At 52.1% G+C, this 25,555-nt stretch overlaps 9 protein-coding genes across 9 annotated transcripts; 5 read left to right on the top strand and 4 right to left on the bottom strand.

Annotated features, from left to right (window-relative positions):
* Nucleotides 1-86: 86 nt before the first annotated feature.
* Nucleotides 87-1,826, top strand: A1O9_07371 (uncharacterized protein; the record flags this gene model as incomplete). Its single annotated transcript, XM_013404317.1, has 1 exon — nucleotides 87-1,826. The coding sequence occupies one exon, from the start codon at nucleotides 87-89 to the stop codon at nucleotides 1,824-1,826; it is 1,740 nt and encodes a 579-aa protein (XP_013259771.1).
* Nucleotides 1,827-2,103: 277 nt separating this feature from the next.
* A1O9_07372 (uncharacterized protein) lies at nucleotides 2,104-3,838 on the bottom strand (the record flags this gene model as incomplete). The annotated part of the gene is made up of 2 exons (XM_013404318.1): nucleotides 2,104-3,521; nucleotides 3,574-3,838. 2 exons carry the CDS (start codon nucleotides 3,836-3,838, stop codon nucleotides 2,104-2,106), a joined length of 1,683 nt encoding a protein of 560 aa, XP_013259772.1.
* Nucleotides 3,839-5,433: 1,595 nt separating this feature from the next.
* A1O9_07373 (uncharacterized protein) lies at nucleotides 5,434-5,787 on the top strand (the record flags this gene model as incomplete). Its single annotated transcript, XM_013404319.1, has 2 exons — nucleotides 5,434-5,521; nucleotides 5,636-5,787. The coding sequence occupies 2 exons, from the start codon at nucleotides 5,434-5,436 to the stop codon at nucleotides 5,785-5,787; spliced, it is 240 nt and encodes a 79-aa protein (XP_013259773.1).
* A 680-nt stretch (nucleotides 5,788-6,467) lies between these two features.
* On the bottom strand, nucleotides 6,468-8,927 carry A1O9_07374 (uncharacterized protein; the record flags this gene model as incomplete). The annotated part of the gene is made up of 3 exons (XM_013404320.1): nucleotides 6,468-7,505; nucleotides 7,590-8,582; nucleotides 8,628-8,927. The coding sequence occupies 3 exons, from the start codon at nucleotides 8,925-8,927 to the stop codon at nucleotides 6,468-6,470; spliced, it is 2,331 nt and encodes a 776-aa protein (XP_013259774.1).
* Nucleotides 8,928-9,621: 694 nt separating this feature from the next.
* On the top strand, nucleotides 9,622-9,873 carry A1O9_07375 (uncharacterized protein; the record flags this gene model as incomplete). The annotated part of the gene is made up of 1 exon (XM_013404321.1): nucleotides 9,622-9,873. A coding segment is annotated over one exon (252 nt), but the record flags the coding sequence as incomplete, so codon positions are not given.
* Nucleotides 9,874-11,435: 1,562 nt separating this feature from the next.
* Nucleotides 11,436-12,999, bottom strand: A1O9_07376 (uncharacterized protein; the record flags this gene model as incomplete). The annotated part of the gene is made up of 3 exons (XM_013404322.1): nucleotides 11,436-12,536; nucleotides 12,576-12,816; nucleotides 12,899-12,999. The coding sequence occupies 3 exons, from the start codon at nucleotides 12,997-12,999 to the stop codon at nucleotides 11,436-11,438; spliced, it is 1,443 nt and encodes a 480-aa protein (XP_013259776.1).
* Nucleotides 13,000-14,090: 1,091 nt separating this feature from the next.
* Nucleotides 14,091-15,374, bottom strand: A1O9_07377 (uncharacterized protein; the record flags this gene model as incomplete). Its single annotated transcript, XM_013404323.1, has 2 exons — nucleotides 14,091-14,635; nucleotides 14,690-15,374. The coding sequence occupies 2 exons, from the start codon at nucleotides 15,372-15,374 to the stop codon at nucleotides 14,091-14,093; spliced, it is 1,230 nt and encodes a 409-aa protein (XP_013259777.1).
* A 491-nt stretch (nucleotides 15,375-15,865) lies between these two features.
* A1O9_07378 (COP9 signalosome complex subunit 2) lies at nucleotides 15,866-17,459 on the top strand (the record flags this gene model as incomplete). The annotated part of the gene is made up of 2 exons (XM_013404324.1): nucleotides 15,866-15,909; nucleotides 15,977-17,459. The coding sequence occupies 2 exons, from the start codon at nucleotides 15,866-15,868 to the stop codon at nucleotides 17,457-17,459; spliced, it is 1,527 nt and encodes a 508-aa protein (XP_013259778.1).
* A 4,637-nt stretch (nucleotides 17,460-22,096) lies between these two features.
* On the top strand, nucleotides 22,097-23,777 carry A1O9_07379 (uncharacterized protein; the record flags this gene model as incomplete). Its single annotated transcript, XM_013404325.1, has 4 exons — nucleotides 22,097-22,256; nucleotides 22,474-22,739; nucleotides 22,800-23,071; nucleotides 23,129-23,777. The coding sequence occupies 4 exons, from the start codon at nucleotides 22,097-22,099 to the stop codon at nucleotides 23,775-23,777; spliced, it is 1,347 nt and encodes a 448-aa protein (XP_013259779.1).
* Between the last annotated feature and the right edge of the window lie 1,778 nt (nucleotides 23,778-25,555).

Genomic DNA, 25,555 nt, shown 5'->3' on the forward strand with positions numbered 1-25,555 from the left:
TATATATATACACATCTATCAGACTGTCTATCTACGTATCCATATCTATACTGTTTCTCCTTTATCTATTATCTCTCGCAGTTCAAATGGTCAAGGTACGAGCAACGCAGTGCACGAGTCACTCATACGTCCTCAAGACTCCACATGGCAGCCTTAAGGGGCTGGAGCAGAGGGACTTGTCTGGGAAAGCAATTCTCCATCGCTTCACCAAAGTTCCCTATGCGCTGCCGCCGGTAGGAGAACTACGATGGCGACGACCTCAGCCGCTACCGTCTAACTTCGCCTTCGACAAATCCGGTGAACCAGGAGACTACACCGAGTTCGGACCCGTCTGCCCTCAACCAGCGTACGACCACACACTCGCGCAGCTGGACAACCCTGACGCTGCACCACCTGTGGACAACGTCCAAGATGAGGACTGTTTGTACGTCAACATCTGGGTTCCAGCATCCCCAGCCCCGGAAGGCGGGTGGCCCGTTCAATTCCAGATCCACGGAGGCTGGCTTCAAATTGGCGACGCAATGCAGCAGACGGACCACGACCCATACGATCTACTGGCCGACACCACGCCGCGGATCATCGTGGCCCCGACGTATCGCCTGAATCTGTTCGGGTTTCTTGCGGGCGAAGAGCTCGCGTCGTTGCGCGAGGACCCTTCCCCTTCAAACTACGGCCTCTGGGATCAACGCGTCGCCCTGGAATGGACGGCCAAGTACATCTCGCACTTCGGCGGCGACCCGAAGAACATCACCGTGGGCGGGCTGTCGGCCGGCGCGAACTCGACCTTCTTCCAACTCCACTACGACAGTCTTCTCCCGCCCTCGCAACGCCTGATCCGCCGCATCTACCTCTGGTCCAACGCGGTGGCGATCCAGCCTAACCGCGCAACCTCACCCGTTCTGACAGCCCAGTTCGACGACCTGTGCTCGCTCTTCTCCATCCCAACCACCGCCAGCGCCCACACCAAACTGGCCTTGCTCCGCAAGGTCCCGTCGGCAGACCTCGTCGCTGCGATATCCAAGCTGAAAATCCACACCTTCCGCTCCAGCACGGACAACGACTTCATCCCGGACACTTTTCTCTCATCCCTGCACTCGGGCTCCTTCACCACGCGGCTCTTCCACTCCGGCGTCTCCGTGCTGCTAGGCGAAGTCAGCGACGAGAAGGAACTATATAAACTCGTGAACCCACCCTCCACACATTCAGCCCTACAGGTCCAACTAGCAAACTACTACCCAAAGGCCGTATGCGACGCGCTCGTCCGGCTCTACGACATCCCAGCACCACACACTCCCAGTGCAACGCCGGCCGCCTACGCCGAGGTATTCAGCCAGATCGTCGCGGACGGCCAAGTGCACGCGTCGCTTCGCGGCCTTACGCACATCCTTCTCAACCCGCCGCGCACAAATCCAGCCGTGAGACCTCTCCCGCCGAGCCGTGTTCACCGCTACCGGATCTCATGGCGCGCAGCTGGGCTCGACGCATGGCTCAAGCCCGAGGTGAAAGTGTGCCATGGCGGGGACATGCCGATCTGGTGGGCTTCGGGCTGGCGTGCGGACTTCACGGGCGCGGACAAGGCCGTGGCGAAGCAGTTCCTGTCGCCGTTTGGCGACTTCCTGTATGGTCGCGACGTTAGCTGGGGAAGAAGTGGTGGTGGCGCGAATGGCGGCAGCGAGGATCGACTGAGGTGGCTTGATGCAGATGGCAAGATCCACGAAGACCATGTGGATGAGCTGTGGGCCAGGGGCATGCAGATCTGGGACGCTGTTTGGGAGGCGCAAAAGGCGTCGGTCGCCAGGGATACAGAGCTGGATAGTCGGCTGTGACAAGATGCTGAGCGGGAGTTCTGGTTGTAGGGGGACAAGACTTGCCTTGCCTGCCTGCATCCGCAGATTTCTTCTGAACCCGTAGACCGAAAAGATTGGCAACACGTCCCTACTTTGAATGTGAATGGGGCATCTTCGACATATGAATCTTAGATGCTCGTATGCCTGTCTGTCATGTTATGCTCTACGATTCGTTCGCCTCAGGATTTCATCTGCGCAATCGCCTGCTTCAACAAGGAGGAGAACTCAATACTGGATTCTTCTATTGCTACGGCAGCTACAACACCTCGACGATGCTCAATGCCGCAGCTCTTGTTGCTTTCCCAAAGTCAAATTCAGGCAGGTCGGCTTGTTTGACGGGCGGCGGAAAGATTGCTGAACCACTATCATCCGCCGCCGCCGGAGCCCATCTGGGAGTCAAGGTTCCGCTTCTGCGGTCTTCGAGGCCGAAGTACCCTACCCTGGTATACGAAAATAACTGTTCATCTGATGAGGACGAGGAGGAAGGACGCTGGGTTTGGGTGGAGGATTGACCTGTTGCCTTGAGAAGGACACCTTGAGCTGCAAGGAGGACCTTCTTGCCGACATGGTCTGACGCGACATCTGTGAGGTGGTAAGCCGTCGTGCGAATGATTGCGCCGGTATATTCTTCCCCTGCGGGAATAATATCGCTAGTGTCGACCCGGATCGTCAGTTGTGGGACCGAGATGTGATGTCTTCTAGGAACCACGATCCAATTCCCGTCCTCACTGATACGGATTTGTATGAGAGGAGCTTGCAGCGTCATTGTGCCTGAAGTGACCACCCCGAACTGTTGTGGCGGTGCTGTGCATTCGTTGGATATCACGTTGCATTGCACATCTAGGGCCCGTGCAACGATCCAAGAAGCATTGAATGGCGGGGCGTGTATCACGTATCCATCTTTGGATGCCCATGACCATGTTGGTGCTCTGTATTCGGATGGACTTGCGGTTCTGGTGTTGACTCGGATGTACCATAACAAGCCCTCCATCAGATGTTGCCGCCAAAGTCCTGCGATAAAGTCATCTCTCATGACTGTCCCAAATAGTTTCGATACACCAGCAATCGCAAGCAGCTTGTCTATGGGAAACGTCAGCTGGCGAAGCGAATAGTGCGCCACAAAATCCGTCCAGACTTTGTATAGTATTTTCTGATCCACTTGATTCAGAGTGAGACCGGGCAAGTCGTCCTGGTTAGAGTGTTGTTTGACGAAGGATAGCCATGAAGTGATTGGTTCAAGTTCATCGTCATCAAGAAATGTTCCCTTGTCTGTTGTGGACTTTCCTATGTACACCTGTCGCTTCGGGTGCAAAGATGGATAGGTCTCACATGATCGAGAGTGCAGGCAGTTCCATAGAACCTGCCGGGAGCCAAAGTATATAGTGCGAGGCGCAAGGACTTCTTCCTGCAAGACCCAACCCCGATTGGTAAGCGGCATGTGAATGAGTTCACCACGCCAGAGTTGCAGATCATTGATGAGGAAGGATGTATTCAGCTGGAAGGTGGCCTGATCCAAGATGACGGAATCGCTGTTCATAATCTCGGGAGTTCGCGTACAGAAGAGACCATTGTCTTTGCCTGAAAGGGCCGAGATATTGCAGATTGCACTACCGTAAACTTCAGCCATTCGAGTGGCTTCTTTCTGGATGTCTGTCCGTTCATCTTGAAATATGCCTGCACAAAGATCAGAGATATGATAGATTGGAGATTCTCGGCAGGCACCAACATATCGAATCGATCCAGAGGTATCGAACGTTCAAGTCTTTCACCACCTTGATGGCGTCTTGATAGGTGCCGGGTAAAATTGATAAAGGCATTCCACCCAACATAAGATGTTGGGTACCTCGTTCTAGTTTGATGGTACCTGAACCCCATCTATGCGAGAGTGTCATGAACGGGCCAGTGAGGACTTCGTCGTGAACCTCGACCAACCTCCAGAAGCCAGAGGAGAAGCCCTCGGGTGCAACATCAATCAGCCGGGTTGGATACATCTTGACGTGAGCAGAGTGACGATGACATAATTCGTGATCTGACAACGAAGAGCATGTATTGAGCCAGTGTTGTACCAAGGAAAGCACAGCTGGATCTGAAGTCGAAGTAGCATGTTTGGCAGCAATGGCAGGCGAAGGGATAGCCAAACTTGGAGCAACAGCATTGTTAGATACTATCATCTGGCGTTGTGGTTAAGAAAGACAGTGGAAATCACAGTCACAGAGTTTAGGAGAATCTATCCCACCTTTCAATATTACGCGGTAGAAGTGCTACCTGCAGATAGCCATATGAATAGCTCTTCCCTAAGATTTCCTCACTAGAGTCCGTGATCCCATATAATGGAGTCAATTTACAACCCAACCTTACGAGGATATTGTTATCTGGGACGTGGCAATGAGCCGACTTGTCAAATGAGACTAGATTGGTTTTGGGGAGATGCGAGGAAAGTTGCTGCCATTTCTGGTCTCCAAGTTCAATATGCAGCCTTGTGCACAGATAGCATTTCGAGGCAACAGCGGTCAGGAATTCTTGTGTAGAGACTTCTTGCTTGATGGGCGTGGGAGAGTCGGCGAAGTGGAATTCATGATCTGCTTGCTGCACTAAGCGACAGCAATCGTTGCATAGCATGTCGTTGGTATGACATATGGTAGGCTTGAAGGTGTCAACTTATTGTTCGAGGTCCCAAGGTAAAGACGTGTTGAAAGGATCCAGACACACCATAAAGCGGCAGCAACGCGCCATGTAAAGCAGCATCATGTTTCCCGTACTCCGTATTCTGTTTTGGGGTACCCACCCCTTTCGTTGCACGGCCATGATCCCTTAAGGCCTGGACGATGGGGCCGGAGGGCCCCTGAAATCATTATTATCAATTAAGCTGCGCCTAAGCGCCCCCCGGGAGCGTTGAGTCTGACCCGGTCGCAGCCTGGACTTCTGGACTGGGAGTGTCTGCTCTAGTGCTCAGTGATCACGCAATTTGGGTCTCATCTCATCCGCGCGCCCAAGTCGAGCGTGTGGCTGACCAATTCCAGCGGTTGACAGCCAACACTGACTTGATTTTGAGACAAAGAGCCCGGGCAATGAGCACATTCCTCACACCGAGTTGCAAAGAGTTGAGCACATTTCCATCCATAGCCAATTTCAAGATAATTATACTCCCTACTTGTTGTTTAGTAGCAGTAGTCTTGTAGTATGTACGCGCTCGTCTTACAAATTGCACCTTGACAGAGACCTGCCCCAGCATCCTGCCGGTACCAGGAGCTATATCAGCCTCACGGCACCCCTCCTCCATCGACCGTCGTTCCCTCCCAACAGCCTTGCCTCCCTACCCGTAGCCGCTGAGATTCATTCTCAACACCATCTTCTACTGTACAAACAAATATCAGGACCACATTCCTCGGTCTCCGAACCCAGAGCAAGCAAACTTCATTGTTTCAAACAACAGTCTGCGCACACATACTTAACATAACGACAAACTCGCCGCTCATCGCCGCGCCTCTTCTCCTGCCCTGCGCTTTATTACAAATCCACTTTCACCCATCCCGTCGCTCCAGCCCGAACACCAACCCAGAAGGAAACCACAACGACCACAAGAAACATGTCTGGACACCAGTACAAATTCAACGTCAGCATGAGCTGCGGTGGCTGCTCCGGCGCCGTGGAGCGTGTCCTGAAGAAACTGGACGGTGAGCCTTCATTCCTCGTCCCTCCCCCAGCCCATCCAGCGTGCTCCCTCTTACTTTGTCCCCAATTCCCCGTCCATCATCTCTCCTTCTACTAACGATTTCTCCCCCTCGCAGGTGTCAAGGAGTACAACGTCTCGCTCGAGACACAGACCGCTGACATCACGGCCGAGGACTCGCTGTCCTATCAGACGGTCCTAGAGAAGATCAAGAAGACCGGCAAGACCGTCAATTCCGGCGAGGCTGATGGTGTTTCTCAACCCGTGTAGACAGAAACTGTCTGAGCAATCGCGGTATTCGCATTAGCATGCACGCAGCATAGAAAAGAGAAAAGACACAAACAATCTATACTCTGGCCCCCTCACAACAGTGGCGTAGGAACAGCATAAACTGGGAGGCCGGTCAACTTAGAATATATGAGTTATCAGCGATGGACAATGAGCATGCTGTATTTCACATGCAATTCCTGGTGCATTTCACTTCTCCATTACTCGCTATCTGTAATGACTTCGCAACTGTCAAGTATTGAGCTGAAAGTGTTTGGTCTGTACAATTTGGCCCATCAGGATGAAATGGCTTCCGCCCTGCCATCCATGGACCTCACTCGACACGTGTCCCAAAATCTTCGTATGAACTCCAGCATTCGTCATCCCCTGTACAGAAAGGTGGGTATCTAGAATAAAACCTCCATCACAATGATGAGCCAGTACATCCTGGCATTTGAACACCTTCGCAATGCAAATGAACAATTGCTCCGGTCCCTTGGTATGCTTGTAAACACCTGATAAAACTCCAAAATGGGTCATTCCTGGCTAAAGGAGTGCCCGAAGATTATTCCGTCCTGAGTTGTTGTCAGTAATGAATTTTCTTTCAGTAGACGATAGCGTGTATGTCAAGGCATGTCCTGAGCTCTTACCATCATAGGACAACTCGTCGAAAGAGTTCACAATCACTGATGACTGGATAGAGCATGCGACCGAACTGTACTTGGGGGATACTCGTACTCTACCACTCGCTGGCGTGGCAAAGGATCAAGGGGTTGAGGTCGGTACGAGTGCCGGATTCGACGCTCTTGAGAGAACGGCTGGGCAAACTCCTTGGCCACACCCATGTTACGTTCCCTCGCCGCACGATTGTCGCAGGAGCGTGTTTCATTCATAGAATCGTGAGCCCGACTTTCATACTGCACCGGTCGCTGAATCACCTCCATTTCTGGCAATCTTGCCGTTGATTGGACAGCACGGTTATATCCATAGTCCTGGACAACAGCTCCCTGGTAACGAGTATTCTCACGCACGTCTTCTGCAACAAACGTAGCTCTATCAACAGCTGTTCGAGTGTATGGTATATTTTGAGGATCACGAAGCGGCTGGTGGTTAGTATATCTTTCCGGTGCCAATCTGGGGCTTATGGGTTGGCCAAAATGATCCCGAGGTTCAATCCGAGCGTGGGTCATCTGATCCCGTGACCGATACGTAGGCTCACCGTGCCTAATAGGGGAGGCCTCTCTGAGCGTGTGGTATTCCTGAATGGGCTGGTGATAATCAAGGTTTTCCACACGTCGCCTCTTGTGTACATAGTCAGGGCCGTTTGGGTATTCAGCAGGCACTGGATCACGGACATGTTGGTGGTCATAATTCGGGCCGTTCATATCACGAGGTTCAGAAGATCTGTCAAAGGGAATGCGGCGTTCTCGGGGCGATAGAGGCAGACCATCACTTCCTTCAATTGAAGGCAGTATTGTACCATACCCTTTATCGTGAGGGTTGCCATAGTGCCGAGTTCCACGGGATTGGAAGTCTTCAGGAGATGAAGGCCGCGTCCTTACCAGCCTAGCAGTAGGCAAAAGATGGGGTGAGGAGTTCGCAAAGCGCCCTGAAATTATTTCTGGTACGTAATCTCGTGGCCGCCTTATGATTCGCTCGTACAGAACGCCGTTATGGTCTCGTATGAATGAAGGAGGGCTTGGAGCTCGGGTCGGATGGGGCTTCAAATGATTAGTATTTTCAACTTCATCGACAGTCCGGACCAAAAGTGATGGCTACTTAAACAAAGGAAATCTGACACTTACCTCATAATCCATCCGAGTGGCCGAGGTGGGTGGGATTTGAGTACGAAAAGCAGGTGTCGAGGGATGGGACATCGGAGGATCTAGAGGCACAAGAACGCGAGATCTCGGGGCAATCTCAGGTTCATAGATTCTTTCTAGAACCGTGGGAGCCCGTTGAACAATACTAGAGCGATAGTCTTGTTTAGCTTGGTCCCACACTGCATACCTACTCAGGTCGCGCTGTGCAATCTCGTCCTGAGTCGGTCTATAATGGCGGGCTGCTTGAGAAGCAGTGCGAATGTGTTGACCGGGATACTGTATTGAAGGATCCGGTGAGACCTGCCGACCAGGAGCAGGGGCATAGGCAGAAGTCGCAAGTTCTTCGACACGAACGTCATCATGAACAACTGGCTCATAAGATCCTTCGCTGTCGCTATCATCTTCGTCGGAGATAACTATGACCTCACGGAGGGCATCAGCAGCTGCATGCTTGGTTGCTTCATCCGCTCGGTCGTCGTCACCCCGCCATTCAACAAGTCTAGCGAGGGTACTTTGCTCCACGGCATGTCGAGCATCATTGTAGGCTACTTTTCTCAGGAGCTTGTCATAGTCAGTGTAGACATGTCGAATATGAGCTACAACCGAGAGTTGAGCTCTTCGGACCAGTGGTATTTCCTCTGCCGTGCCAACTTTACCATCTCCCAATTGGAAGGCGGTTTTAATGATCTGGAACAAATCTTTGTCGGGGATGTTAGGGAACAAATCTTTGATCGTCTGCTTGGCCTCAGTGTTGATGGTAACCTGGTCCTTAGGTTCATCAACTTTTGGTCGCTCTCCTCTCTGGTACACTCGCGAGAAGAGCTGGTCATCCTTGGACTCATCAATCACTTTGCCACCGCTTGTGAGGCGGATACCATAGTAGCTACAGACTTGGGCGACGACTTGGGTAGGAAAATGAAAACCGATCCGATGTACCTCTCTAGAAAGCTCGTGTCGAGCAGCATGTGGCGTGGTCTAAGAAATTAGTGGGAGTACAGGGAGCAGGGAGACCAAGCTTACCGTAACAGCAAAGATCTTGTGATCTCCCTGACGAGAAAACTCCTTGAGAGCCGCTGTGAGCTCTGGGTTTCCTGCAGGAATAAATGTGTAACCTTGAGGAGGTTCGGCCTTGAACGTGATCTGGGAAACCGGGTGAGTAGTACCTCCAGCCGCATCGCGAGTCTTTCTTACGACACTTTGTAACTGCTTGCCCTTGTCTTTTGGATTTCCTGGGAGAACAACTTTATGCCTATTGCGATCCTTTGCGACTTGCGCACCTCGATTTGTACCCTTCCGGGCAGCTCTTTTTTGACGCGTCATAACAACGGCAACTCCTGCCTACACCTAGAGAACAAGGGAATAGGGCGGTAACATGGAGTAAGGAAATGAGACGATCCTGGAGAAATAAGCTGGAAATTAGTTCAACAAGGAAGTCGTACAATTTGAATGGCACAAGGGGCGGTGTCCCGACAGATGGCAGTTGGCAGTGGGCAGTACGCAGCTGTGGGAAAGAAGAAAGCAGATGCAGGCACAACTAGGCAGTTGAGTTGGGCTTTGACTCTGAGATCCGACTGCAGCAGAGAGCAGAGGTCTCATGCAGGAGACGGACTCTCGCTCGAATGCAGAAGATATCTCTAAAGCATCCAGCAATAGCAACGGCAACACAAGGTATCGACACCTCAAGGTTTCTGCGTACTTCTAAGCGCCGTGAGAGTAATAAGAATGGATGTGACAGGGGAGACGAAGGAAGAGAAAGCGATGGTGGCTGCGCTTGAAACTTGAAACCAAGTGGTTAGTGGCCAGATCCGCAGAGTGAGGTAGGCCTTGGCAAAGACTGTGCTGACGCATACGGCGAGTCATAATTACGGGAGCGCACTCAGCTTCTACCGTGGAGCATCGGCGTGGTAAACGAAGCCAATGATTCTCCAAACTGCGCAGCGGAAAATGTACCTACAATCCCATCTTCCCATTCGGGGTCTCTTACGAGCAACGTTGATAGGCAATAGCCCGAGCCGTCGTCTCGATGAACAAGAAGGCGGTTCTACGCGCCTACCGTCACCTCCTCCGGGCGTCTCTAGAAGCATGCCAGTACACGACGCCTGCACGGTATGCCGCTCGAGACATCATCAACCAGGCATTCAGAGAACAGCCCGCGAGCGCTTTCAGCCCGCTTCGGGTCAAGAATACCCTCGCATTTCTCAAAAGAGCCAAACGAAACACGGGGTTCGAGCATAAAATACTTAAAAATATGGCCCACATACGATATTGGCAAAGGACGTCAAAAGAAAGGAACGTGTAAGTATATTGTAACGCCATTTGTAGCATTGTCGTTGACTCTTCGAAGCATTACCAATAACAACACCGATTATACGCGTGATATCCGCCTACAGACACGGCTTCAATATTCTGCCACTCTGACCATGCTGAACGAAAGTCTCGGTACTTGTCTTGCGATATGAGGAGGATTTCTATAACAGATGCGATTTGGAAGGCCCGTCCTTATCTACCGTGAGGTCCAGACGTAACCCTGGCGGATAGATTCCCATGAATCCCCGCGACTTCGTCAAGAGAGCTGTAAGGCTACGGTATACCCCTGCCTGGCGAGGCCCTCCGTCTTGACCGCTTGATCATCGAACCTGCCTCGAGAACACCCCATCGAGTCGTGATCGGAGGACTGCCACAAGCTAGCAATGCTGCACTGCAGTGCATATGGTGCTTGCAAGCATGCTCGCTCAGACCCCGTGGACAGATACCGCGTTCAAAACCAGTCTCTCTAATTCTGTACGGGTGTTAATCGACATTGAGCAGCATGTACAGTAGCTCGCTTGGAATTCACAGCGCCCACAGAAGACGCTAAAACTGCGCTAAAATCGAAAACGTTGATTCCGAGCCTTTTGCCATGGGACCCAAGCAGCATTGCGGAGGCCATTTCCCTTTTCAATCTGGTAATGCACGTTCTGGGGCTCATGACAAGGATCGCGATGACGACGAAGCCACAAGAAAACGAGTTATTTGGTGTGCTCTTTTATCTCCACCTCGAAACAGAGAAGAGAACTACTCGATCGGAACAAGACGAACGCGAGTTTTGTCTGTATGAGGATTCATCACCAAGCTCCTTTTGTGGACAGTTTGCGGAAACTCCCATTGAGGTACTCACCACTATATCAGGCGATGTATCCTGTTCTCCGACACCCCTGGCACCTACACGCGTATTCTGTACGCAAAACCTTCCACCGTGTACAGTCGTTGAAACTGATCAGCACAAGCCTTCCGAAGAAGGCATGTCTTCTAGTCTCTGTGGGCCGATGATCCGCTCACCCCTTGGCTCCGGAAAGTTGTCGGCATTGCTCAGCGCCGACAACCCCGACAGCGTTGTATACTCCTATATTTCAAAATCACTACTCGTACTACCTTTTCCGTTCTGAGTAGTGCGTAGCCTTGTAACCATTGACTTTTTCGTGACGGAAATACGTCATGGGTGCAACTGCAAACTTCGAGGGCAGGTTGAGACAACACACTACTCTTGGTGGGGGTTTAACTTGCTACATTTCCATCGTAGTTCAATAGCTTGTCTAGTTCTATATACCCCTGTAACATTGGATGCATGCCTGGTGGTATCTGCAAGAAAACGGGTCGCTTTCCTACTCGTACTGTTTAGTGATCATACCTTGAAACCAAATGTCTTACTACCTATGTACAGTAGGTGTGGATAATACTACCACTGTAAACCGGCAACAAAAAACAGCGGTGACATGCTATAGAACACCCCGGACCGTAAACTTTGTGGACACGCTACTTATCCAGCAAATCAGGAGAGAGGCAATGAATCTAATCTGGCCTGTCCAAATTGCAACCCTGTCCACTGGTGGCATCGGCATAAAGCCTTGAGCCAGCCAAGACATCAGCGATAACTCCCTCCTGACGCAAATATCGCAAGAGGTCAAACAACTCCAAGTCGGTCCCGGGCCTCCCAACCAAGCTGATCGAGACGGGGAGAAACTCGGTCTGCTCCGTGACGGTCGAGAAATACGGCACCTCAGCCACCGGCACCGTATAGTCCGGACACCCCACCAGATACCCAAACGAGTAGATGCTGAAAGTGTCATTGAACAACACACTGCGATCGGGGACGTCGTCGCGATAATCCCGCCGTCCCCAGGACTGCGGAAAGACCAACAGCGTGGTTTGCGTCCACGAGCGGAACGCCTGCATTGCCTGCAGGGCGGCAGCGATCTGCACCGGTTTGAGTGGCCGGGCGTGATCGAGGCGCCGACTGACGAGTTCGGACATCTTCGGCGCTGCGCCGTCGTTGGCGGTCTGGAACTCGGAGATGAACTTATCGAGCCCGCCGTGGATGGCGGATGCGGTGGTGACTGCCGAGTAGATGTGGCCAACCGCTTCGTCCAGTGACCTCGGCTGCCCGATCGGTGGTGTTGCGCGCCACAGCTCGTTGATGTTGAATGCGATCCGCTCGCAGTTGAGCTTGGATTCGAGGTTGAGTAGCATGCCTTCAATTTGCTTTTCGGCCTCGGTCCAGAAGGCCGTGTCCACCGAGGGGTGAGGGAACCAGCGATGTTGACCGCCGTGAATTTGATAGGGAGTCTGGGTTTGTGATGCGCGAGTCGGATAAAGCAAATTGTACTTCCGGACTTCGGGTGTCGGTTGTGGAAACTTTCGCGGATTGACGAGGTATGAGCCAACATCAGAAAACACCCGGACATCCCTGGCAAATATGCCGACGGTGTTGAACAAGTCAGTCGCGCCAAGCACGCCTTCGAGGCTCACAAGCCCGTGGGAGGGTCTCTGTCCATACACTCCATTTACACCGGCAGGGTGCCTAATCGAGCCTCTTGTATCCGTACCAATAGTGAAATCTAGCCATTCGTAGGCAGCTATAGCAACGGCGCTGCCGGTGCTCGAGGACGATGGCTTTTAGTGGCCGTCTCCTCTAGGATTATACGGACAGACCGCGTGAATCCATTCACTTGGGTCGACTCCTTCCACGAATTCGGTGGTTTTCAGCTTCCCAACCAAGGTCGCACCAGCATCCAGGAGCAGCTGGATTGCAGGGGCTGTCAACGTCGCGGCCGGAGACGTTTCGAGCCAGGCTTGGCTGCCAAAACCCGTTCGAAGGCCGTGTATGGAAAGTGTGTCTTTGACAGCAAATCTCAACCCGGCGAGAGGTCTGTCATCCTGTGTGAGATATAACCTGGAGGGCACCGGAATGCCAAATTTCACCTGTTCCGTTATCAGCTGTTTGGTCAAATAAGCATGCTGTGAGATATACTTACGGGTACTTCATAGAAAGTAGATTGTGATTTTGAGATTGGGAGGAGCCCACTGACGAAAGCTTCGTGAGTATCCGGTCTGAGTCTAGAAACCCGCAGGACATGGCCAGTCGATTTCTCCACCACGTATGGCCCTTGAGGCAATTTTGGTTTGGATCTGTCAGCAGAAAAGATCCGCTTGGTTTTGGCACCCGCCTTTATGTCCGGTGGTTGCAAGAGTACAATGACTTGAACAGTAGCGCATCAATGGAGGTCCATCGCTGAGAACTTCCCGGGTATGACTTACGCGACAGGAAGCTGCGAGTCCACACATCGTCCCGCCTCTCGAATCCCTTGCAGGTTGACTCGAGGTAGGTCAGTTGGTTCGAAAACAGGCTGTTCCCACTGCAACAAAGTCGTAGGTATGTATTTGTGATCAAATGAAGCAGGTTTTGGTATCAAATGCTGTGGAAGTGAGGCGTGTTTGGACGTGGAAGATATGTGGTATTGGTGTTGACCTATTGTTATTAGCGTGGCTGACGCAGCCGGGGCCATATCCCGACTATGCGAGCACGATCAAAATGAAGGGAAGAGTAGATTGAAACGCAGAATTCATAGATATGGAAACGTTCATTCGTCAACCTCGGCGCTGCAGCGATAAAGTGCATGATCAGGGTGCACAAACACATGGGCGATCTGGCCCTCATCATGCCTGGTATCCTGAAGGAGATTGTACCGTACCGTTGTTTCCATTGATGGGTGAAAACGACACCTGAAAGACGCAATTGCTCTGTCCATTAGCGGGCCGTTCCATGAAGACACTAGTCACTGGTGCCCAAGGAATCTGCGACAAACTGATTACAGTAGCTACATCAAAAACGCCTTGATAGATAATTAACTGAGAGGTGGATCAAACCTAAAATTGGTCCCGGCGCGTGATAAGAAAGTCTCTTGGCATAGACTCGTCAGTACCAGATGGAGAAATAATAATATCATGATTCATGTGTCCACGAGTCTCGCCGACATTGTCCCGCCTTGTTGACGGAAATTTCGACCGACAACTACATACTGGTTAAATTGACGCCTGAAAGATATGGGTATAGGTGTAGATATAGCCCCCAGAACTCTGGAAGCAAAGTCAAGGATAGTATATCTTGAATGTACCAAAGTCGGACTGCTAGCCAGTCTCGCTGCATCCAAATAAATAGGGTCAGCCTCAGTCATCCTCCTCGCGGTTGGAAGCCCCAGTTCTTCCCATCCGCTGACCGAGAGTCATGTCACCGGCTTTCTTATGAAAGCTATTGACAAAGTCTGCTCTTCCACCATACCTGGCATTCTTCGCCCTCGAAGCATCGTCACGCTCTTGTTGTTGCCTGTCTCGCTCTGCAATGTCAGCCAGTCTCCGCTCTCTCTGTTGATCGAGTTCTGATGCATCCTGTTGCATAGCTGCAAGCCTAGCAGCTAGATCATCGCCCTTCGGTTGACCATCCGGGCTGGATGACTTTCGGCGTTGCGGTCTCGAGGTATGCCAGCTCTGCGTTTTGCGGAGAGTGTTGCTGTGGTTGTTGTGACGCGGTGGTGAATACGATCGAGACCGAGACCTTGGTCTCCAATTCGCGTCCCTGAACGATCCCCGTCTTCTGTAGGGCGATCGGGACCTCTGAGATCGACCCTCCCGCCGGGGTGGGGAGCGTGAGCGGGAGCGAGAGGACGAAGAAGTGTTTGCGCTTCGTCTGTTGTTACTGCTCCGATCATATTTCTCTCCAGCATGCGGATCATACGAATGGGATTGCGCAATCCCATTCCGATCTCTACGCCTATCCCTCTCCTTCTCCCCTCGCTCTCGATCCCGATCCCGGTGACTATGCCTCTCTCTGGCGCTGTCTCGGCCCCGATCCTGAGCCCGGTCACGTTCGCGATCGGGATCATCCCTGTGGTGGCGATGGTGGCGATGGTGGTGCTTTCTCCGTTTGCGATCTCTTTCAGACTCATCCTCCTTCCCAGCCGCTTTTAGTAGTAAACGCCGCTTGACAGGGTCGTTCATCATGGCATCGTAGGCAGCCTGCTCCTGTTTCTTGATGGCCAGCATAGGATCTTCCCGAATTTTCATCATCGTGTCCCTTAAGGTGTTTGCATTCTGGATCGCCATGAAAGAATCCTCTTTGGCCGACTTCTCCAACTTCTGGTTCTCGGTGCCTTTCAATAGACCATCGATCCTCCTCTTTCCCAGAAGATAGCCTTCCATCTCTTCGGTCGTCCCGGCCTCTCCGCTAGAAGGGCCAGAATACATCCAATCCACACGTGCCTGTCGTTTTGCACCGCCCGCAGCGGCCTGCAGCTCCTCGAGTTCCTGAATCTGGCGCTCCTCGGCTCGCTCTTTCATAATCTGGTCGATTTTCTTGCGTTCTTCTAGGGCTTTCTGTTCTTCTTCCCACACCTTTTTCTGGTTGCTCATGAGCACGGGATGCCATGATTTCTTGAGGTTGAGATCGCCACCCATGATGGTGTCGCTGCCGCTGTCGCGGCTTGTGTAACTCAGTCGGAATGAGTGCAATCCAAGGTGATCAAAGGGGTAGAGGGTGCTGGTTTTGTACGTGGAGGACCGGAGAGGGAAAGCGGGTGTGTGGTGGTTGATGTAGAAAGGTGCGGGAAGAAGGGCAGTGGGAGGCAGCCGTTATGGAGCACAAGAAATTTCGCGCAGGCAGGAAGGAGCCTCCCCCGCAAATGACGAGGCCGTTCACCTGGAAAGCAAGCATCGATCAATTCGATCAATCAACTACTAATTACTAAGTAGGACATCCACAAAACACGACAGATTTTTCTTCCATTTCTTCTCTAGCACAGTCATTCCTGCATTCGTGTTAGCCGGAAATTAGAGATCTCTTTGCTTTCTTTGCCCAGGTTCCAGCACTGCCAGACCGCACGAACAGGCACCTCATACAAACCGCACCCCACGCTCGCTGTTCCAATTACTACCACCACCATCTCACCATGTCGGACGACGATGATTTCATGCAAGAGTCCGACCCAGAGCAGTAACTTCCCCGTCTCTTAACGCTCCATTCCCCTCGCTCCCAGAGACCTCTAACACTCAACACCTAGATACGACTTCGAATACGAAGATGACGAAGACGGCTCCACCGGCGACGTCGACATCGAGAACAAATACTACAATGCAAAGCAACTGAAAGGGGACGACCCATCGGCGGCGGTCGACGAGTTTCTGGGGGTACCCGCACTTGAAGATGAAAAGGGCGACTGGGGCTTCAAAGGGCTCAAACAAGCAATCAAACTCGAATTCGCGCTGGGGCGCTTCGACGCCGCCGTCACACACTACAAGGAGCTGCTCACATATGTGAAATCTGCAGTCACGAGGAACTACAGCGAGAAGAGCATCAACAACATGCTGGACTACATCGAGAAGGTGGCGACCGACCAAAATGCGTACAGGTGCATGGAGGAGTTCTACTCGCTAACGCTCGAGACGTTCCAGAGCACCAACAACGAGCGGTTGGCGCTCAAGACGAATGTCAAGTTGGCGAAGTTGTACCTCGATAAGAAAGACTACAGCCAGCTGACCAGCAAGGTGCGGGAGATCCACAAGGCGTGTCAGAAGGACGACGGCACAGATGATCCGGGAAAAGGCACCTACTCGCTAGAAGCCTATGCGCTAGAGATCCAGATGTACGCGGAGATGAAGAACAACAAGCGCCTCAAGTCCCTCTACCAGAAGGCACTGACCGTGCGTTCAGCCGTACCGCATCCCAAGGTGCAGGGCATCATTCGCGAATGCGGCGGGAAGATGCACATGAGTGAGGAGAACTGGAAGGAGGCACAGAGCGACTTCTTCGAGTCGTTCAAGAACTATGACGAAGCCGGGTCGATGCAACGCATCCAGGTGCTCAAGTATCTGGTGCTGACGACCATGCTGATGAAATCGACCATCAACCCTTTCGACTCACAGGAAACCAAGCCGTACAAGAACGACCCGCGCATATCCGCCATGACCGACCTTGTCGATGCCTATCAGCGAGACGACATCCACCGATACGAGTCGATCCTCAAAGACAACCAGGATCTGCTCGCGGATCCCTTTATAGCCGAGAACATCGATGAAGTCAGCCGCAACATGCGCACCAAGGCCGTGCTCAAGCTGATCGCCCCTTACACCCGGTTCACGTTGGCGTTCATTTCCAAACATATCAAAATCCCGGTTAGCGAGGTCCAAGACATTCTGGGTGTGTTGATCGTTGATAAGAAGCTGCACGCGAAAATCAATCAGGAGAACGGCACGGTGATCGTCGATAACACTAGTACTAGTCGAGACTCGGAACATGTCCAGCGCTTACGCGAGTGGACCACCGCAGTCGAGACATTATGGTTCTCGGTTCTGCACGACGGCGAGGGGTTCAAGGTTGACGATACACAGAGTGGAGGAGCTAGCTTCGGCTCCATGCTGAACTTCTCAATGGGCCTCGACACCAATAGCAACATTCCCAGTCGGGCGGCGGGGCGGCGAGCCGCTGGCCACGGAGGTGGGGTTCGTGGTGGACGTGGCGGTGGAAAGGTGTTTACTCAGGTTTGAAACACAGCCGGGACGGGCTGCTGTGGCAATCTGATGCACGAGGCAAAAAGAATCATTGAAGCTCACTGCACACCCGGACTGCCTCTCGTGCGTCCGACTGCAACAGCCGGCAGCGGTCATGGTGCGATGACAGACGCGTTACGACTTCAAATCAATCACGGTTTGAGCATAAGATCCGCATAGCACCGAACACTTTGGGGGATAGCGATGTGGTATCATGCCAAGAGAGAGTATATGAAAGAAGGAGCTGTGCCTTAGAAGGGACAAATCGATTGTAACACCCGAAGAACAATTCCCTGTCTGTGGCTCTCCAATCCTGGCAGACACGGTTAGAGCATACCTGAATGGGAATGAGACTGGACTTCCCATAACAAGCATGCTTGATGCCAGGCAAGACTAAGCGGAAGCAGTTGGAGCTTCCTCAGAAAATCCACCTCACCCTCGCTTGTTCATCCTCTCGAGAGGCCTTCCGAACTTGGCCATGGTGAGATGTGATCGATGATGAGGTAGGATGAACGAATGAGGTCAAGAGCCGACCATTTTGGAAATGGTGGCAAATCTAGCAGGAAGCGCCCTGCGAAACCAGCCAATACGAGTTTATTGCCGAGCAGGATAGGTGATCTTGTTCTTTCCCTCGCTTGTGCTCGGTGCTTCTTCAGCTTCTCACTCGAGACCCCTGTCAATGCAAATAACCCCAAGTCAGCGTTGTGTCCATTGACAAAATGGAACCCCTGACGACGATGCTTGATGTTTGCATGCTTCGCATCCACTCAGCGGTGCGGCTCTTTGCAGCCCATGTAGAGCTAGGGGCCATGGTTGCATGCGCAGAACATGGCATGGCCAGCGAGTGAACCTGATAGGTAGATTTCCAGAAAGCTCCAGACAGCGCAGTGGCTGGAGAATATGATATCACATTTTCAAGTAGGCGAGGCAGCCTCCTTCGTCTTTAGTCAAGTCAGCCAGGTATACCGAGAAGCGGCGACTGTGCTAAGACTAACGGGTTCCGGTGGTGGGAGTCATGCAACGTCAAACCGTGAATTCTCCACCTGCTTCCGTAGAGGACAGGAACAGTCAACTTTCGATAGGTTCTCTTGGTATCAATATGTTGTTGCACAACCTGAGCAAGGGTCTAGAGTCTAGACGGAACGGGGAGTGGATCTTTCATTGGTGGCAGATGATATCCGTAGTGGGTTGCGCGCTTGCGTATCTAAGGGAACAAAACTGCCGTGCATCAACGAGGATCGGCGCAGAGAGAGCATGAGGAAGTTGGGGCGGGTCTCCGTAGAAACTACGCGTAGGTTTAGACCGGCAGGATGACCATGGCCATGACCCTGTGTACATACATAGAAGCACGAACCGCGAGTCTCAGGTGATTAACTTGGTAGGCCCGGATGCAAAAGTGGATACACACCACCGCAACAGCGAAGGCAAGCAATGAGTACGGGTAGGCGAGGATGGATAGTGTCCCTGGGTTGGGTTAGCACAAGTCTGTCTAGGAACAAGGGATCAAAATCGGGAATGTACGAGGTAGTCCGTACATCGTAGAGGGGTTCTTCTGAGGAATTTCGCTAGTCGAACGATGATCCGTCGGCCTTGCCTCGCAGACAGGAACTGGCAGACATGATGACATGAGTTTGACAAGACCTCGGATGGATGGTTGAGGATGGAGGTAGCGCAGTACGAGTCCTGGCCGAGGAATCTGCGAAGGCAAGCTAGAGGCGGGGCCGCGGGGGTGGTGAAGGAAGCAGGGTGCATGATGGGAGGACGAATGGTAGAGGATGGAATTATTTCACCGCACCTGAAGTTGTTACGCAAGTATGGAGGATAGGGAAGGATACCTAATTAGAGGAGAGGGTAAGGGTAAGCCAGGGACAGATCTGAGGCTTGTGTGAGATCGAAGCTTGGAAGATGTCATGGTGCGGCCTAGTACTGAAGTGGTTTGGGTCGTGTTGGCAGGCTGAAGGGAATGGACTTGGTGTAATAGAAATGGTCAGAAGGGGACTGAAATTAGCACCGGCCAACAGCAGGACGAGGCAGGGCTTGTGTTCGAGCCTTCGAAAGGATGGCAGGGGCCCCGGACGATAGGACGATAGGACTTAGGAGTGTGGCGTTGTACTTAGTCGTAGCACTCGCAGCTGGCCCTTGGGTGATGAATGTTGAATGAGGGCTGACGTTGGAGGGCTCCAGCCTGGGAGGGGCTCCGTAGAAGGGCCAGGCTCTGGCAGAAGCCGAAGGGCTATTCTGTGGCTGAATGGTGCCTCGGAGAAGGGCCTGGCTTGAACCATTGAACAAGGTCCGCTGTACTCTCGACAGTACTGAGGACTTAGTAGGGATCTGGAGATCAAACTCAAAAGGTGTGATTCAGTGCAACTGACGACACGTCAGCTACGGAAGACAGCCTGACTCGAACAAGTTGCGATGCCTACGCAGTGCAGTACACACGAAATACCCGAGCAGGGCGTGAGGGTGAGCTTGATGGCTTGGGCCTGGTGCTCGTGGCCCGTTGGCAGTTGATTGCGGGAACTAATTTGGCCGGCCGATATTAATAGCGACCATGGCGATCTAGAGCTGGAGCAAAGGCAGCGCCGGAGGAAGAATGGGGAGGGGGGGGTGTCGAGGGAGGCTGTGAGATTGGGCGGCAGGAAGTGCAGCCTTTGTTCCCCGGAAGCCACGTCCGGGTTAAGCGGGAGCCATGACCAAAATCCACGGGTAGCTGGGTCGAGCCAGAGGTAAGAGGTACGAGATACTAATTAGAACGGAACCCAGCGTCCAGCGTCCTCCGTCATCCGTACCTGCCTAGGCACCCGCTAGATACCTAGTACCTAGTAACTAGGTAGGATGGGGAAGATGGGGAATGCATGGGCATGATGGTAAAAATGATAATGTGCGGTGTTTGCACCTACGGATGGTAGGGAATTGAACTGAGCTGGCCCTGGACTCCCTGTACCCGTGCCGGCACCTTGCCTAGAGTTGACAAGAGCATCGCATAGTTGAGAAGCCTAAAGCTGACAGGTTGCAGGCGGCGGCAAGCAGCGGCAGGTGCGACAGGTGCAACAGGGCTTTCCGTGGTGCAGACTCAGTACGGAGTACGGCGTATGGAGTCACCCTCGTCCTTACCTAGGGAGTCGTGTATGTACAGGCGTGTACCTCGTACCAGTACGGTGGCCAAACATGAACATGCACCGTCCCACTGGGTGTGGCGTTTCGTTGAGTGAAGGACAGAGCAGGTGATACTGCGACTGCCACAGGTTGATGACAGAAAACGGCAAGTGCATTCATTCAACCATTCAATCAATCAATCAGCGAATGGTTGATCCTGTTCCGAGTTCTGTAATGATATCCGTATATGTGAACCTGACCGCCTGGAGAGGTCGCTGATCTTGTATTACACTCGTATCATACTCGTACGGAATAGTACCCGACACTGTGCCTAGGTACGAATACTGCCGCCCAACCAAGCGCACAAAACACATTCTCTTTGTTCTGCCCGCTATGTAGTCCATCCTCCGTACAACACGAAAGACCTACGACTTCGGAATTGCTGCGCTGTCTCATCATCAATCGACTTCAAGCTCGTCCGTGTCCTCCTCTTCCACCACCTGAGCGATCGGCCTTCTTCGTCCTCATTAGGCTGGTCGCTCAAGAGCACCTACTGTCCATTATTTGCGCGCCTCCACGAGGCCCTCGCCTTCCCCTCCCCCTCCCACCGCAACTTCAGATCATCTTGTCTCCATCCACTCCGCCTCCACCTCCACATCCACAGCTACACCCCCCTGCCATCTCTCAACACGCAATCAGCTGCAAGAGTACGAGGGACTTTCCTCGATCATCTCGATTGGCTCCGATACTTCCACTCCATTTGTTGGCAACGCTCATCCTCCGTATCCGAACCGGGGCGCTACCCAGCTCCGAAACCCTGCTTGCATTGGCGTTCAAGTCTAGCAACGCCCTCGTTCCATCTCTCCTTCCAACACTAACCCAAACCTACTGTGTCGATTCAACCTGTACGTCGATTGCTCACGGCTTCACGGCTCTACCCTCTCTGTTCTGCTCACCCCTCCTCAACCACTGACTGTATCTACTAGTCCTCCTTCGCCTGCACATAAGTTCTCAACATCCACCGTACTGAGCGTTAGCTTCCTAGGTCAGTCATCACCAGTATCCTCACCACCCTCTTCACCGAACCGTGGGTTTCTTGCAAATAACATATCTACGGCCTTTGCCTTTTTCCTCTGCTTCACCATTCACCTATCTGGTCGCTTGACCATGGTTTATCCGTTCTGATCCGACCACCACTCGTCCCTACATTCTGCCCATGTGCTTGACCTTCCATCCATTCCGTTGCTTCCCTGCCATCATTGGCCACTTACTTCCTGACCTCATCACGAGTTGAGTTTCCGAGTTGATAATTCCCTCTCACTCGTCTTGGGGAGATGCCATCTCGCTTCTACTATCCACCACCTCACCGTCGTTACCGAGAACAACACCCTCAACAGACTCCCGTCCACTGGCCCTATAATTGCCATCATTGCTACCCTCCTCCATGCCAAAGTATGCCCAATGCCAGGACTAATGGTGCTTGGAATCAGACCCCTGACTATTTCACTCCTCCACCCTCCCATTACTCAGGTTCCACCATGGCAACTCCAGACGCCGACGAAATGGAGCAATTCCAACGCCTGTCCGATCAATATCAAGCAAATCTTCCAGTACGGCCCTTGACCATACCAGTCATCCTGACACTAAATCGCCACCTAGGGCCCTCTGATTGGAGACAAAAGGAGTTTATCCGAGCTCGTAAGCGAATATGCTCAAGCCGATCCCACTTATGTACTCAAAACTACTGTACGTTTCTACTCTGGTCCATTACGGCCGGTTGCTAATCATCCCCAGGCCCTGGCAGCAACTCACTCCGCATACCGCCCGATCAAAGGCGATGGTCAATGCGGTTGGCGAGGTAGGAGTGCCCGTGGCCCCGCCCTAGGCTGGCCTGTCTGATCAGAAGCTTTGACAGGTGTTGTTTTCGGTTATTTCGAAATTCTACTAAAGTCTGGCGACCCTGACTTGATCGTACAAGAAAAGGTCCGCTTGCAGAGCTTTGAGCAGACTATGCGTGCTGTTGGCATTGACTACGATATCATTGTCGACATGTTCGACTACACCTGGGACTTGTTTGATGATATCCACAAAGCCATTGCACGTGGCGATCAGTCCGACGCGGTGCTCCTAGAAGCCATGAACGACGAGAATAAATCAAATTCCATCGTTTACCACATCAAGGTCGGCTAGCCACACTTTGCTCCTGTGTAACAGCCGCCTCACTGACTTGGGTTGAAATAGATGATGACAAGTTCATTTATGCAGCTCCAACCAGATCGCTATGAACCTTTCCTTGAAGTCTCTATCCACCAATATCGCCTGACTAGGATTGACCCGGCTAATCAAGAAATCGACCATATTGGCTTACAAGCACTGACTGATGCTGTTATTGCCCCTGCCTGTATTGCTGTTGAAGTCTCATACCTGGACCGGAGTACCGGCGATGAAGTGACTCCGCATTCCTTCGTTCTCGACTCTCCACAATGGCCTGCTATCCGGCTGATCTATCGCCCGTGAGTTTGTTGCCAGCCCATATCTTTTCATTGAGACGAGCTGATGCGTGAGTCTAGTGGGCATTACGACCTCATCTACAAAGATGATAGACCAATTCAAGTTTTGTTGCAAACGCACAATCCTCAATATGTGTCATACGCCACTGAAGAATTTCGAGGAGATGAAGAATCCCTGAATTTGTCATCCTATATGTTTCCAGGATCCAACGACGTCTCTTTGCATGGCATCCCTCCTACCCATTTTCCCTCGGGTAGCCCGAATTTTGGCTCCAACCACAGCCATTCTCCTCAGACAGCTTTCCATTCCACATCTATGGCACACCCATCTTACTTCTCCCCGGCACTACAACCTGCCACTCGCCGCCAGCTACCAATAAGATCGCAATCTCTACCATACTCGTACTACCCTTCACCAACCATGGCTCAACATCCACCGCCGTTCCCTCCTTCCCCGCAGAGTCCTCAGCCACCGTCACCTGTCACTCCAAGTACCAACTTCCAAGTTCCGACCAGCACTCCGAACGCGAAGGAACCACAAATCAGACTGAATAAAAGCTGTCTTGATTATCATTTGGGGCGCCATGAAACCATCCCCCTAGACCCTGGATCATTTGGGACATCTGCTTTGAGTCAAGCACATTTTACAAACTCGGAGTTCCAACCTCAAATGTGGAAGGCAGATGAGGAGTATGGAAAGCACGTCTGATGGTTATCGCTGACGAAAATGGACATCATGGTGACGACGACGACGACGACGACGACGACGACCATGTTAGAAGGATGACAATTCGGACAGACAAGAGTGGCCATTGATGGCCATACTGCTCTCTGGCGATCGCCATCGTGGTTGAAGGCTGAGCCCTTCATGTCTCCTGTCTCCGAGTGTTCTAAACTCTTACCCGAACCAAATCGATGCGAGAACGATGGTTGATATGAGTTAGGCCTAGATGGTCTAGGCAGCACGATTTCTTTCTACTTGGTGCTGCTTCAGACACCGATTGCCCTTTTTGGTTTGCGACTGAGCATTTACTGGCGAACTTGACGTGTCTTTGCCGAACGTCTTTGGAAAGCGATGCATCTGTTGCGTAAAGCAACGCCGGGCGTGCCCGTCCTTACCGCATTGCGGAGTTACTCTGCGTTTTACTTTTTTATGTTTTCACTAACTCTGTCGTTACCGCCAAACAGAATTTTAATGGGCCATTTCAGATCACTGATATGGAACGACTTACCGGACTCCTCGCATTTATTATGCAGAGTGGAGAGTAGCAGCAGAGGGCAGTAGTGGTCTAGCTTCCGAGCTCTCATCCTGTCCTCATCGACACCGACGATAGATGGTATCAAACGTAAAGAGTCCTGAAATCCCCTATACGATTCAATTCAATATCCAGAGTGGTGTAAAATTACCTCCCATTCTAGTATCCTTTCAACTGAGTACCTGTGTGAATGCCTTTACAACGTTTGATACGCTCGCTGCCCTTAAGCGGCTTAAACTTGGCGTTACGCTGTTGGCCTAGAGTGCAGACCAAAATGCTACCGGGTGGTACAGGGCCCTGTGAATCGTAGTACCTAGTACCAAGCACCGCGTAGGGCTGGGCAGGCTCTAATCCATGACCGCGGGGTACATCTATAGCTCGTGGGAAGAGAACATCTGGTAAGGCGTATTATGCTTGTGCATTTACTCATCAAGATCAATCCACATACTCAGTTGACTTACCTATATAGGTACTGAGTAGTTCGACTAGGCACGAGGCACCTAGTCGGAATCTTACCAGACAAGGGGTGGACCAAGTGGGGACAGGCTCATCCCTGAACATTCTTGTACAGATACTAGCCACCTCGTATCCTTCCTGTAGAGGATGCCTATGAGATAACGATGCACTCCCTACATAGCCGGAACCATTTTCCGGCCTTCCTCCAACTCCAGCCTCCGGCTCCGGCTCCTAGTACCTCCTACTCCCAACAGTTTAGTCGTTGGTGCCGAGTACCACAATGTTGAATGCCGCTATTTGTATTCGGTGTAAATTCAGACTCGATCTATCCTAAGGGAGGAGATAAGGCTTCGGGGGAGCAAGCGCTGTCTGATCAATGCACGATGCTTGTAGCCTGTCCCCGACTTGGTATGTGATCGAGGTGCAACGAAGCTGACAGAGAGAAATTGAGAAAGTTCATAGTCCATGCAACAGGTCCAGGCGTCAGCGGCGAGTGGGACGGGCGCAGGTGTTCCTTCTTGAACGGCCTGGCCCCCAAGACTTCGATCCGATCGCACGGAGAGTGTCTCTTGTCTGTAGGGTACGACTGTTCCTTTGCATCCATGTTTTTCTCAATGCTGAGGATGATATGTCAAACTTGGCTCTCGCAAGTCCAGCGGATGTGCAGCCCTCGTACTCCGGAAGTCATGTTCGCGGATGAGACGAATTAGATTCGTATTTGGGAAAGACTTGGAAGTGGGATCGACATTGCGTCTAGTCAAAGGCTATATGACAC

The sequence above is a fragment of the Exophiala aquamarina genome (genome assembly GCF_000709125.1).
Source record: "Exophiala aquamarina CBS 119918 chromosome Unknown aczIA-supercont1.5, whole genome shotgun sequence".
Classification (NCBI taxonomy): Eukaryota; Fungi; Ascomycota; class Eurotiomycetes; order Chaetothyriales; family Herpotrichiellaceae; genus Exophiala; species Exophiala aquamarina.